General features: G+C 43.3%; 2 protein-coding genes across 3 annotated transcripts; one reads left to right on the top strand and one right to left on the bottom strand.

Annotated features, from left to right (window-relative positions):
• Positions 1-231: 231 nt before the first annotated feature.
• Positions 232-2,084, top strand: tsr2 (TSR2 ribosome maturation factor). The gene is made up of 5 exons (XM_024137125.2): positions 232-342; positions 653-743; positions 951-1,042; positions 1,344-1,499; positions 1,593-2,084. Exons 1-5 carry the CDS (start codon positions 265-267, stop codon positions 1,713-1,715), a joined length of 540 nt encoding a protein of 179 aa, XP_023992893.1. The 5' UTR covers positions 232-264; the 3' UTR covers positions 1,716-2,084.
• A 249-nt stretch (positions 2,085-2,333) lies between these two features.
• On the bottom strand, positions 2,334-13,182 carry srpk3 (SRSF protein kinase 3). 2 transcript variants are annotated; one of them, XM_024137124.2, is made up of 16 exons: positions 13,076-13,182; positions 12,273-12,381; positions 11,052-11,590; positions 10,668-10,776; positions 10,371-10,458; positions 10,002-10,089; positions 9,197-9,303; positions 8,701-8,866; positions 7,978-8,003; positions 6,041-6,239; positions 5,640-5,909; positions 5,383-5,480; positions 5,137-5,244; positions 4,920-4,989; positions 3,618-3,710; positions 2,334-3,031 (listed from the first exon to the last, which is right to left on the bottom strand). In XM_024137124.2, the coding sequence occupies exons 1-16, from the start codon at positions 13,089-13,091 to the stop codon at positions 2,847-2,849; spliced, it is 2,271 nt and encodes a 756-aa protein (XP_023992892.1). In that variant the 5' UTR covers positions 13,092-13,182; the 3' UTR covers positions 2,334-2,846. The 2 variants fall into 2 exon arrangements, with proteins under 2 accessions (XP_023992892.1, XP_023992891.1); XM_024137123.2 differs by having other exon boundaries at positions 12,273-12,384; positions 13,076-13,158.
• Positions 13,183-14,461: the final 1,279 nt, after the last annotated feature.

Raw genomic sequence — 14,461 nt, 5'->3', positions numbered from 1 at the left:
ATATATACAAACTTTTTCCTTAAAGTATACTTTTTTGAGATGACTAATGTTATTTTCCCCACTACAACAAAAAACTATGTAAATACATATAATTTTGTCCAGGGTTTATATGTATCATTTGTCCCAAAACAAATTTTGCCTCACATCTATTCTGATGGTGGGGAATGATGGTCGATGACATCTGGGATCAACTTCGTTACCTTGCTTGAGCAAATTCGAATCACTCACTGGTCACTCGTCATGTAATGCCTGATTATTTTCAAAATGGAAGCGCAGAAGACTGCACGTGAACTTTTCACTGAAGCAGTGAGAGCAGTCCTAGAAACTTGGCCTGTTTTACAGGTAGGTGAATATTTCATATATCAAACACTGTATATTCGAGCACAGGCTYTAATGGTGTAATTATTCAGTCCTAAATAGCAATAAGGACATTCATGGGCCGTGCTGATAGCTGGCTACTAAATGTAACTGCGTTAGCTAGCTGTAGTTGTTGGACTGTGCTGTATTTTCCTCCGTGCACTGTTTGGTTAGCTAGCTCTATAGCGACAACGTTATAAGCGTGTCAGCTTCCTAGAGATCTAATTAAGCAGTATACCGATGTTTGTAGTTACATGTGTGTAACAAATAGTGTACAAACGTTGTTGTTTTGCAGATCGCAGTTGATAATGGATTTGGAGGCGTGTACGGCCAACAGAAGGCAGATTGGATGGTGGATGTGGTCCAACAATATTTTCATGACAACGGTAACCTGACCCATGATTTCCATACATAGTCTATCGTTACCCAAATATATGTTGTATTATTATATACGTCGCATCTTCCTCTTTGCGTTACCGCACACCTGCTAGTATGAAGCACCCGTGTCTGCTCTGTTTAGATTACTTGTTGACATGCTGAACAGTCCCAGGCAGACTTTCAGTTCAAGCTAATTGAAACTTCTTTGTTTACAGCAAACCTGCAGCCAGATGAAGTGGAGGACTACATAGCAGACCTTATGAACAATGAGTTTGATACAGTGGTGGATGATGGCAGTTTACCTCAGGTGCACAATTTGTTTTACATTTACATTTAAGTCATTTAGCAGACGCTCTTATCCAGAGCGACTTACAAATTGGAAAGTTCATACATATTCATCCTGGTCCCCCCGTGGGGAATGAACCCACAACCCTGGCGTTGCAAGCGCCATGCTCTACCAACTGAGCCACACGGGACCAGGATGTTTTCAATTCAGACATTTAAAATGTCAACACACAATATTGCTACCTGAAGGTCCGTTTCATTTTCAACCAACCGCATTCTTAATGTCAAAATGTCTCTAAATCAATGCTTTCTTCATTGATCAGGTGGCACAGAAGGTTAGCCAGATCTTTACACAGTGTCAACAAGGAAAGCTTGCAGAGGTCAAAGATCAGATAGTCAAACTTAACAAGAGTGCAGAACGAGCCAAGGTCACACCTCAACCAAACGCTGCTGAAGACTGTAATGGAGATGAAACAGAGGTACGGGTTTTATTGGTATAAGATGTCAAATTGACTCGTCAATTCTGAAAAGGTTGTGATTGTGACATTGTAAATCTTGTCATTGTAATCCAGTTCATGGAGTGTGAAGCAGCAACGTCAACAACCCCCCCGCGTAGTGCGGCACCCAAACAGACAGATCAACCCCAGTCTCAAGAGGAAAACGATGGTTGGACGACAGTGGTGCGCAAGAAGTGACACTACTGTAGAAGTGCTGAGTGAATTGGGATTTTACTGCCGCCTAACACTGTTGCTGTTTTGTACGTGTCTCGCCGATGGTTCTGTCATATTGGGAGGATGGACATATGTTCTGATGAAAACCTGGACACAACCTATACCTCGTTCATTAGCTCACATTTATGCAGGTGTCAAGAGGTCACCTTCTGAGGAACTGTCACTGTTTACAGGAATTTCAGTGTTTTTGGTACATGGAAATCCAGTTCAGTAGCGATTAAATAACCATCTATAGTGTGTATATATATATATATATATACACACACACACACACACCACTCACCTACAATGCAGATTAAGGCAGCCCCCCGCACCTCTAAGGGGTTGGGTTAAATGCGGAAGACATTTCAGTTGAACAACTGCCTAGGTATCCCCCTTTCCAATAGTATGTATTACTGAGTAAGGGATAGAAAATGTTACATTTTCATATCAAATTGATAGAAGTCTATTTATAGTAGTAAAAGTTGTCAGCAGTGTTAAATATAAAACTTGAAAACAGCCAACTTAAGAATGGTGAATTTATTTAATTCACCATCTCTTGGCCACATGACAGTGGCATACAGTACTCTAAAACTGCCTGAATCTGGTTTCCAAMAAAGATTTATTCTGAAGAATACAGGTTGTAAGATATCTGGTCTTTCTTTCATGTTTAAACACATTTTATGTTCACAAAATAAGCATTCCACATACAGTTTGGCGACATGTATAAAAAAGTGAAGGATTTTTTTTTTGTAGACTTTTTGTTTTGCATATCAAGGCACTATTTTAACAAATGTGACTCAGCACAATGAGAAGTAGATCATCCATTTTAAAACAAACTACAGATATCATATTCATCCCAACCATTTATAGAACCTGTAATGCTGCTTTAATAAATACAAAGAATCTGTAGATTTAGGTTACTGCTACTTATGTGCTCAGAGTAATGGTAACGTCAGTTTATATTAACTTTAGATAAATACTCAACGTTTCATTTAGAAAAGATCTCCATCTAGGCTGAGAATAACCACACTGACTTAGTGGTACAGTATGGACTCAGTGGTATACAGTAAAGGTTAGAAGCATGGTAGTTGTGTTGTGGTGGTGGACAGTAGTCTACAAGTTGAGCCAGGGGTGCTGCAAACACTGAGCGGCGGTGGCTCTCTTCTCTGGTGTGACATCCAGCATGGTTAGSAGGAAGTCACTGAACTGGGCCGCCTGCTCCAGTGGCCACTCGTACTTCTCCAACAGCACCTCAAACAGACCCCATGGCTTCAGGTTGGCTATGTGCCTCAGCTCACCTTCAGGAGGGAAAACAATACACTGTTACAGTGAGCTAAACATTAAACCACAAAAATAGGGCCATAGTCTCTCAGATCATCATTTTGGGGGCTGCCGAGTGGCGTAGCAGTCTAAGGCACTGCATTCTCAGTGCTAGAGGCGTCAGTACAGACCAGGCTGTATCACAACCGGATGTGATAGGGCGGCGCACAATTGGCCCAGCGTCGTCCCGGGTTTAGCGTCATTGTAGATAAGAATTTGTTCTTAACTGACTTGCCTAGTTAAATAATAAATCCTATTAGGCACCATACAGGTATGTCATTTTGAGGATATTTCTGTAGACATCTGTTCTAGGAACACTGAAGGAAAATATATTGTAGTGGTACATTCTAATCAGATGAGCACTTGAGTAATACGAGACAGGATACGTGAATTGTACTACTGTAACATTCCCTAAATCGGTCTGACCTTTCTTGTTTGAGCGTTGCTCAACAAGGCATTGTTCTCTTGAACCAGACTATTCTGTGACACAGCTTTTTACATACAGTACAAAACCATTACGGATACATTTGACTTTTTTTGCACCTAATTTACTGTAAGACTTACCTCGCCTGTCAAAGTATTCTCGTGAATATCTCCCAGACAGAGCAAAAGGGGGCGGAATGGCTCCCATTAACTCAATGATGTGTGCAATGTGATCTGAGAGAACAAAAGAGAGCATTTACATCCCTGTTAAATTCTCATTAAACTAACAACTCACTATGTAACAACTTACAAATGAATGGCTTCCTGTTCTGTGTGGAATCAGAAATTGTCTGGCTTGAACAGCTTATTTACATACAAGCATGAAACATACATAGCCTAGACAAAACCTCTCCTTGGGGACCCCCAGATCAGGTATTTCACAATTTTGTTGTAGTCCTGTACAAGCTCACCTGATTMACCTAGTAAGGGCTTTTTGATAAGTTGCCTATTGGAATCAGGTGTGCTAGCCTTGGAATAGATAAAATACCTGGAATGGCTGGCGTCCCCGGTAAAGAGGTTTGAGAACCACAGGCCTAGACGATACAAGGAGAGTACAGATCCYTCAAACTCAACTCTGGACCTCGAAGCCAGTTCCACTGCATTGTTCCCCTCTAAAATCAGGGATTGATTTAGACCTGGTGGGTGCAGCTAGTTATCAGAGATAGAGATGCTCACTTAGAAATTCTTGTTTTGAAGGGGAAAAAAGTGCTTTTGTCCATTAAAATAACATCAAATTGATCAGAAAGTTTAATTAAAATAGTACCCTCAAAACACCAGTCTCAACGTCAACAGTGAAGAGGCGACTCCGGGATGCTGGCCTTCTAGGCAGAGTAGAAAAAGCCATATCTCAGACTGGCCAATAAAAAGAAAAGATGAAGATGGGCAAAAGAACAGACACTGGACAGATGAACTCTGCCTTGAAGGCCAGTATCCCGGAATCGCCTCTTCACTGTTGACGTTGAGACTGGTGTTTTGAGGGTACTATTTAATGAAGCTGCCAGTTGGACTTGTGAGGCGTCTGTTTCTCAAACTAGACACTAATGTACTGGTCCTCTTGCTCAGTTGTGCACCGGGGCCTCCCACTCCTCTTTCTATTCTGGTTAGAGCCAACATTAACAATGTCTACATTGTATTTCTGATCAATTTGATGTTATTTTAAATGGACCAAAAAAAATTGCTTTTCTAAAAAAAAAAAAACAAGGACATTAAGTGACCCCAAACTTTAACTGTATGTGTGATATATATATATATATATATATCCCAAAAATATATGGGGGATTGGAAATGTAGACAATTACATTGATGGAAGCAGCAATCTGCAATATTAAAGCTGATCCACCCTTTATTTTTTAAAGAAAAGAGTTGAATACCCCTGGTACAGACCTTCATCTCTAGTGTAGTCTTCTCCTGAGTGGGGCTCGAACAGGTAGTCCCCTGTAGCCAACTCAAACGCCTGCAACAAAAATGTCACGTTGGTCAAAATACAATCCACAGAAGGGCAACGCTACAGTGGGAGATCTCAGACGAAACAGGACACATACATAGGATGATGTGAAGAAGGTGGTGGTTTGAGTGGTCCCGTCACGGTTTCGTAGCTTACCATGCAGGCTACGCTCCAAATGTCTGCTGGAGTGCCGTATTCTGCCCCTATCAACACCTCCAGGGCACGGTACTGACGTGTCTGGATGTCTTCTGTGAAGTGTTTGTGCTGGGGAAGTAGAGGGCTGATTAACACCATACTGTTCTTTACCATCTCCACACATCACAAGAGAACAGCTCCAAGTCCAGGTTATCATGAGAACCGAACATACAGAGCTTGTTCTTCCTGTTGAAAACAGCCACTTACCACCCAACAGGCATTGCCCAGGTCTGCTATCTTGATGCGTATTTTGTCAGCATTCTGTGGTTCCAGGGGATTGACCAGGAAATCTGCTGCGCTGAACACTAGAGTGACAGACATACAATTTAGCTCATAATCACAACAACCTCACCATCTAAATACAKAGAACAGTAAAGCAACTGCATGCTGGTGCCAGATATACATAGGGCAACAGAAGTGACAGACAGGATCACAGACAGAGAGATGCCTAGTGAGATACTGACTGCTGGGGGACAGTCCGGAGCGTTGGCTGTCTCTCCCGGTGGAGTAGCCTGACAGGGTAGACAGTGCTGACTCAGACGTGGCTGACAGTATGGAGCCAGCAGACATCCCTGACATCCCAGAGCCAGGGCTGCAGAAACGCATGGGGTTGTGGCCGTTCCAACCCTCCTCGATCCACAACGAGCCAGACTCCGGGCTGGCCTTGGTGTTGGCCGTGGACGAGACGTGGGTGTAGCAGTTCCCGTTTTCATTCCCCTTCACCACAGAGGAGTCTGGCAGAAGAAATGGTATCAACAACATATGGATTTAATACAGAAACTCAACCAGGAAATACAGCTGCTACCAAATCACCATTATGAAGGGATTGGCATTGCAGTGTCACTAGTAGAGGTGAACCACTCACTGTTGGCGTTCCTCTCTGGGTCCCCAGCGTCGTCATCCTGTCCCCAGGGGGTGCGTAGAGGGTTGGAAGGGTCTGATGGAGAGGTCCCGTCCAGATCCTCCATCTTCTGAAGGTCCACCAGTCTCTCCTCCAGCAGACGCTGCTGCCGCTTTGCCTTCCTCTTCAGCTTCTTCTTCTTGTTCTTGGTCACCTTGCCGCTCTAGACACACAGATGGACATAGAGACAGATACAGGGTCAGGCCAGGACGTCTGGAGCTTTCCCAATCATGATGCCAGCCTGACTGACCATGTGATGCTCCCTGACAACACTACCAATACTGTAGATTCTGATGACTCCAGTGCACAGTACCAGAGGGTCCAACACAGAGAGTACATGCCAGGCAGAAAAATAGGAGAGTGTGCAGAAAGGAAGTACCAAAATGAGAAATATTCAGTGTTAGCCCGTCTTCAGTCTCTCTCACACAACAAGTCTTCCTCAGACAGGTGAGCTTTAATACGTTGTAGTAATATTACGGAGTTCAGATGGCGTTGCCTGTATCTATATACAATGGGGCTCAATTACATTTCACATGATTACTTTTGATTCTAATCCTCATTTCCATGGCAGAACCACTGCCCTACAACAAACAGTTTTGATTGCAAGTAAAACTTGTGGGCACTTAAGAAGCAGACTAAACATGATCCCACCGCAACCTCTATATATCCTGCTAGCTAGATGACCACGCTATTCTGAGCTCCAGCATGTTACCGTCGACAGTTCTCCAGTAGGTCTCTTACAGAAAGTCCATCCCATCTGACAGTATCCCTCAAAGCTGACTTGGTGAACTCACGTGCCCACGGCTGTCGGAACAGGCTTTGGCTCAGTGGGTTAGCTAGCTTTGCAGTGATCTGCTGAGGCAGCTAACGTGAGCCACGCCTGGAATTTGAGGAAGGGCCAATTGTATTACAAGGGATCAGATGGCATTCTGTTTTCCAACTGAATAACAGTGCTACGGCTTTAAACTTCCCCCAGCCATGGCCGGGGGGGGGGGGACAGCACACGCTCCAGCTCAAAAGTCCTTTAGGTTGTGTATTCCACTGCATATACTTTAGTCTACTTGTTAATGGATTTGGTATGAAATGCTGTCTACGCTACAGTAATACATTAAAGTATGGTGCTCTTTAAGTGCCAATTATGTGATCATTCATGAGGTTTAATGAATTGTTCAAAACAAACAAAGAACTGCATACAGTGGGCTAGAAGCCTTCTTGGTCCTGGAGGAATATGTCAGAGAAACGTGATAGGAAATGTTCATCACGGCAGGTGAAAACAACCTATTTCAAATACGAATTTAAAAAAAGTACTCAAATTAGATCTATATGAAAGGAGGGCAGCTGTAAAGAGCCTATCAGATAAAACTGTATCAAGTCAAAGAGCTGACACTTTCTCACATCACAAAATTGTTGTGAAAAACCCTACAAACCCAATAAAGAAACTGGGTAAATGATTATGTTCTTTGTTGGACAGCAACAGGAGGCTGAAACGATGGTTACATAGAAACCACAAGTCAGCCATGGGGCAAAGCATTGTCCACTGAGAATGTATTACTTGTGATAAGGTATTACTGTGAAGTGTCTGACGGTGACTATTCGGTCACCAAGACCTCATTCCCTCTCCTCGATTTTTTACATGTCGTTTAGAAAGCCAACTACTGTTTTGACATGCGGAGACAGATGATACACTACCTGAGTAGGAGACAAACCACTAAAGACACACACACACCAACCATCACAACGTCAGAAAATAATCGTTAGGCAACATGATCACATCACACAAAAGCTGAGGTGAGTTATGATCAACGTTAAAGCACTGTTCACCAAAAGTGATGTTTCTTTCTATTTTTTTTGCAAGACTATCCCTTCTGTGGCAGGCAGGCAGGACTTCAGTCTGAACATACCTGGTTCTCCCTTGGGGCGGTGCTAACTGCCATCAGAAAACGAGGTAAAAAAGGAAGGGAGGGACAGTAAACCGTAATGACCACAAAAACAAACACACAAGAAAAACAGGACAAAGTTAGAAACCAAATAGAGACAGAAGAAATGACGATGAGCAGATTTGATAGCAGAAAGTATGCAAAAGAGAGAAGAGACAGACGCATAGGAAACATCTAAACATGCAAGTAACAAATCACCACAGATTTACATCTAGACAGTTTTGACTAAATTTGAGAGAGCAAAGGCTTTTGATGGAGTCAAAGTGAATATAGATAGTTGTCTGTATGTGTACAGCAGGGGTTTCAAACATCAACAGTGTTTTCAGCGAGGTCCGGAAGGCCACACTGACATTTTGTAAATTTCCTTGCCATCAAAATTCAAAAGAAAAAATTCCTCTGTGCATCATGACGAGACTATATGTAGACCCATTATCATTTCTACAGTTTTAACCAGTAAAATGGTCATCCACACCCCTGGTGTACAGTATAACACACATTACTGTGAAGCCAGTAATTTGTCAAGTCCAATTAAAATTTTAACAATTACAGCACACATACAGACACACATGAAGCACTCACAAGATGACCCTATGCTATATCCCCTCAGAACAAGTTTGACTAATAACAAAACGTGTGTTTAAGTTGAAAGTCTAGAWGTTTTCATCATAAATGAACCAACCAGCTCACCTGAGGAGCCCGAGGGAGGAGGGGCTCCTGACTGCTGCCACATAGTGGCCTCTGCAGCCAGCCGTCTGATGTACACATCATCTACATCCAGCAGGATGTTCTCCGGCTTGATGTCGGTGTGGATGATCTTACATTTGGTGTGCAGGTAGTCCAGGCCCTGCAGAACCTGTGAAGGGCAAGACATGGAGTATGTATAAGGGTGGTTGAAATGGATACGTGGAACTCGCCAGTTTCTMGTAAAGTGTTACTGACTACTGTATCATTAACATAAATGCTAGCAATGGTAATATCTAATACGTTGATCATATTTTCCAGGTTCCCTGGCTATTTTCTAAACGCTGCACCTGTGAAACCGGCTTGATATGCTATAAACACAGGAGAAAGTGCTGTGGTATTCCTTACCAGTCGGAGAATGCTCTTCACAGAATAGACGCTGTGTGAAACCTGCTTGATGTGCTATAAACAGAGGGGAAAGAGCTGTGGTATACCACTGTACCTGTCGGAGAATGCTCTTCACACAGACTAGAGGAAGGCCCATGTAGTTGGACTTGATGATCCACTTCAGCAGCTGGTGACCCAGAACCTCCAGCACCATACACACATCTGACACACCAGTTAAGGAGAAGCGGATTCACTCACACTTACACATGAAAGATCCCTTTAATACACAGACCAAAATCATATTTATTTACCATGCCTGCATTTTTATATATATATCTGAAAGTAGTGTGTAAAAACACATGGGCAAATTAAAAGCCACCTAATGACCTAGTCATGATTCCTGCATTTTCACAGACCCTGTGACCAAAACACAGGTATTGTGTCCGTGTGAATGGTTCTGCTTTTTTGCAGGTAAATTCATAAATTCAACACTTCCATTGTTTAACACCTACTTAATTTGAACTGCAAACAGCCCCCATGGTTTAAACCCCCCCACCCTTACCAATTGGCCAGTTCCCTACTGATAAGTATAAAAGGGGTCTACCTGCAAAATAAGAGGTAAATTAGGGGCTGTTTGAAAGGGGGTCATAAACATTGCCTTATATTCTTTTTTACAGGTAACATACCACATCTTCTGTCTGAAATGGGTGAAAGAAAACAGGGAAAATAGTAGTACAGGCAAGTAGGAGGAGAGGAACAAGATGTGTACAAGGTCCACCAAACCCAGTTGCTTACAGGGTCCACCAAACCCAGTTGCTTACAGGGTCCACCAAACCCAGTTGCTTACAGGGTCCACCAAACCCAGTTGCTTACAGGGTCCACCAAACCCAGTTGCAGCTGGTAAGCAGCAGAAAGGATACGCACGCCATTGACCCCGGATATCTTAAAGTCATCAATAAGCTGTACAATGGTCTCTCGTTTGGGGTCTGTAGGGTCACTGTCTCGCACCTTAGGCCACAAAATAAGCGTAGAAAAGTTACTTCAATTCAGAAACAGAATGATCTATCCGTATATGCTAGAGATGTTTGTTAGAATGTACTAGACTACAACTCCCCAGAGTGTTGGGCTAGCTAGCCATCTACACAGTACAATGATTATGACATCAATCAATTTCACCAAACAACTATGTCATTTGCTTTGGAGGATGCCCTTGGGCTTGTAGCCATTAATGAATGATGTCTGTGGGTGTGCTGTCTGTCTGAGGGTGAAATAAATAGGAATGCACTCACACATCTGAGCAGTTTAATCTCATCCAGCGCCGTCTCTGTGTAATGCAGAGCACTCTTCACCACTTTCAGTGCCACAAAGCGCTTCCTCCTACACACAAACACAATCATGTCATGACTCAAACTGAAGAGAGAAAAAWAMMYAAAWAAATAGCCAATAATGAAAACTTAACCATTCAGCACTGAATGAAACAAAATGATGGGAATGAAAAACATTAAAAAAGGATAAATATCATTAGGCTTCTCGTTTGTGTATTACTGGTATAGTTTAACAGATGCACTCGAAAATCAGTCACTTACTGCAGGTCCCAGCATAGCCATACAGTAGAGAAGTGACCCCAACCAAGCTTTCTGACTACGTGATATCGGCCATTGAACAAGTCTCCAATCTTCACTGGGTAGTACCCACCTGAAATATACATAGACTTTCACTCACACAGGCTTATTAGCATTATTGCATCATCCTAGTTGATAAATTATATTGTGAGGTTGACATACTGTATCTACAAGGGCATCATATCATAAGTATTATTACAAAATCCATGTGGTGACTACATTCATTACATAACTACCAACACAAGTAATTCCACTCCCTGCTGATTTTTCAAATAGAATGACCTTGACTGTCACTTTCCTAATCTGCCACACTATTGCATCGATCCATTAGACAATTATATAGCCTACCTTTGCAGTAATCCGATGGGTCCTCCTGCTCCTCATCATCTGATCCGAGCAGCTCTGTTGGTGGAGGGGTGAAGTCAGGTGGGGGTGGGCTGAGAGCCTGCGGAGAGGTGGTCTGAGATGAGGTCAGTGGTTTAGGTGGAGTAGAGGACAGAATTGGAGGGATCCCTAGTGAAGGTGCTATGGGAGAGGACAGTACGGGGGTGGACAGAGTGTCAGAGGAGGGAGTTAGTGGTATAGGAAGTGGCTGGGTGGTTAAAGGAGAAGGACGTAAGAGATGGGGAGGGCTCTGGGAGAGGTTGAGTGTGGCAGGGGGTTGGAGGTCCGGGGGTTGGAGGTCCGGGGGCCTCTGGGACAGGTTGAGTGGGGCAGGGGGTTGGAGGTCCGGGGGCCTCTGGGACAGGTTGAGTGGGGCAGGGGGTTGGAGGTCCAGGGGCCTCTGGGACAGGTTGAGGGGAGGGGTGGGAGAGGTTTTTGGTGGAGTCGCAGGCCTGTGTATTGTGAGGATGCGACACAACTCATCTGCGGTGGGAATCTGGGACCTGAAACAAAAACACAGAACAGCCTGATGAAACAACCGTCTCAATATGGTTTCTGTTTGCCTTTAGGAAGGTGGTGACGATGTCTTTGCCTAAACAATAACAACCAGCAAAATATCCCTTTATCAGAAAAAAATTGACTAATTACATCAGTTATATTTAACTAGTCATCTAAAATACTGACTTGACATTCAGCAATGTAAATACTGTGATTCTCTTGTAAACAAGAAGCATGCGTGCACTTCAACAGACAATGAGGGGTTTGTGTTTTATTATGAGTGAGACGTGCGTCACATTAAATTAGAGTGCTGACTGTGGCCCGTCTCCAAAATTCATTGGGGGGGGGGGGGGGGGGGTTATGCAATTACCAACGGATAATGATAGTCCAAGTAGTGCACTCCCCATATCTACATTTGCATGGTCCCCACACGTATTTGTAACAGCAGTGAAATGGGTATTGTTAAGGTTTGCCAGGGTTAAACTGAAATAGGCACAGAGCAGGAAAGGGGGGAGGCATGAGTCAATGTGCTTATCTGGAGAGGTGAGTCGCTCCACCGCCCCCGTGTATTTATAGCACAGACATAACTACTAGCTAGACAGAACCAGCTGCAAAAACTGATACATGCTGGTAGCCGACGCATAGGCAGGGAATGGGAATAACGTTAGAGTAGCCAACGTTGCTCACCCAATATCCAAACTGGGGAGGTTGTCACCGGATCCTTTTCGATGTTTCTTTCCTTTCTTCTTATGCTTCTTACTGTGGGTGCTATGCGGGTTGTTATTACCGCTGGACACTGCTGGCGATCAGGGAATATATCATTAACTACCATATATCCACAAGGCTAACGTTACGGCTATATGCCTTGTAGTATCTGCAGTACTCACTCGCATGGACAATCCGCTAGGGTTAGTGCAATACGGGATCMTTGGGACGTCCCTAACCGTAACCCCCTACCACAACCCTTACATAACCCTAAACCTTGATTTCACCATTTTTAAAATGYCAACTTCAATGGGGTGACTTAGGTACGTCCCAAGGATCCAGGGTTGCAAGAAGCAATCAGCTAGCGCTAACTGGAAATATTACATTTCCATTTGCAAATTGGACTAACGTTACTTGCCAGCTGCGGATTTATTTTTGTGTGAAATCTGAATACATATCGTTGACGTGTAAAACTTAGTAACAAGACGGACAAATATTGGAAAGAAAACACATTGCCACTGGAAATATTTTTAACACATTAGCTAGCTCGTTAGCTGGCTAGTTTAGCTAGCAAGGAGTGTCTGTGCTAGCTGGTTAGCTTGCGTGCGCCAGACAGCTGGCTGGCTAACGTTAAGCTAGGCTTTTTTTATACAATGACATAAACATACAAATCAATTCTAACTCAACGATGAGATAAATTAGTAGTCATGCGACCATCTTTATCATTTACATTGTGTTAAACRGTAGATACAAACATAATATTTGGCATGTTTTAAAACTCTCACCGTTCATCGATATCATCAGTGCAGCTGTCACCGCACACACTGCTGGCAGGCTGTATTTAGGTTCGCGCCTGCGCTGTAGTTATGAGCACAAGCGCTTTGGGAACAGTGGTGGGGTCAGCTGAGCAGTGGTAGGGCCATGGAACAGTGGTCACTGGTCAGGGGGATATGGGTATGGCAAGTCATTTAAACATAATCTGTTAAATTTACCCTGGTCAATTGTCATTTCGATTAACCTGGCATGTATCTACCATCCAGGCTGTATCACAGTGCAGCAGGTAGCCTAGTGGTTAGAGCGTTGGGCCAGTAACCGAAAGGTTGCTGGATCAAATCAAAAATCTGTTATTCTACCCCTGAACAAGCAGTTAATCCACTGTTCACTGGTAGGCCATTAATGCAAATACGAATTTGTTCTTAACTGACGTGCCTAGTTAAATAAAGGTTCCATATAAAATCACAACCGGCTGTAATTGGGCCAGGTTTGGCMGGTGTAGGCCTTCATTGTAAATAAGAATTTGTTCTTAACTGAAAGAATGTTATTGAAGAATATAACTTAAATATAATATAAATAAATCCCTAATGAGATTTAGTATAAAATCTGTGGCCTACTCCATTGTTTTTGTTTTTGTTGGTAACAAAACAATGTATAGTATAGTGATTTTGCCTATCTCATGGACTGTAAATCCTTGTATTCATAGCTCCATCAATGAATTTAAAATGCAATGATGGTGGTTACATTTCCCCAGCCCCACCCCTCAGCTTTGGCTATACCAAACCAAATGGATGGGCTGTGGGGTGGAAGACCAGTATAGTTACCAATAGATTGAGGCTTCCTGGTCGCTTGTGCCAACTCATGGCTTGTTTGTCATGGTTATGCTGAAATAATAGCTTGGCCCAACGTTGTTTGTTTTTCGATGTAGGATTGTACTGAGTAATGATGACGTTTGGCTGGACAGAGGTTTAGCATAAGAACGTTGAATGTGATACATTGGGGGTAAATGTAATATAAATGTCATATACTGGAAGGGGTTGGCACGGGTCAGATTGTCTGTCTCTGCCACACTGACTCCTGTCTGTGTCTACAACCCTGTTGTGGTAAGAACAGGAGTATGAGGAGCTACAGCAAGAGGGGGAATGTGGGAGGAGGGACACATTTTGATAGACATTGGAAAGGGAGGAGAAATAGACAAAAATAAGAGATGTAAGAACATGGTGAACTTTCTGGCTGGGGTGTCTGGGATTGGGCGCAATTAGGTGGTTGACTCATCAAATACAAATGGAGGCAAGGAAACAAGAGAGGAAAGGAGGAAAGTAGACAGTGAGGGGAGGGAGGGTTGAGAAGAGGGAGGGAGGGTTGAGAAGAGGGAGGGAGGGAGGGTTGAAGGGAGG

Source organism: Salvelinus sp. IW2-2015, unplaced genomic scaffold, assembly GCF_002910315.2.
Source record: "Salvelinus sp. IW2-2015 unplaced genomic scaffold, ASM291031v2 Un_scaffold1113, whole genome shotgun sequence".
In the NCBI taxonomy this organism is placed as follows: domain Eukaryota; kingdom Metazoa; phylum Chordata; class Actinopteri; order Salmoniformes; family Salmonidae; genus Salvelinus; species Salvelinus sp. IW2-2015.
Note: the sequence above shows the minus strand (reverse complement) of the source record. Positions and strands in the feature narration are given on the sequence as shown.

Coding starts and splice junctions, on each gene's coding strand:
- tsr2 (XM_024137125.2), top strand. CDS start 265: ATGGAAGCGCAGAAGACTGCACGTGAACTTTTCACTGAAGCAGTGAGA. Junction 744..950: donor ACAATATTTTCATGACAACG/GTAACCTGACCC, acceptor CTTTGTTTACAG/CAAACCTGCAGCCAGATGAA. Junction 1,500..1,592: donor GTAATGGAGATGAAACAGAG/GTACGGGTTTTA, acceptor ATTGTAATCCAG/TTCATGGAGTGTGAAGCAGC.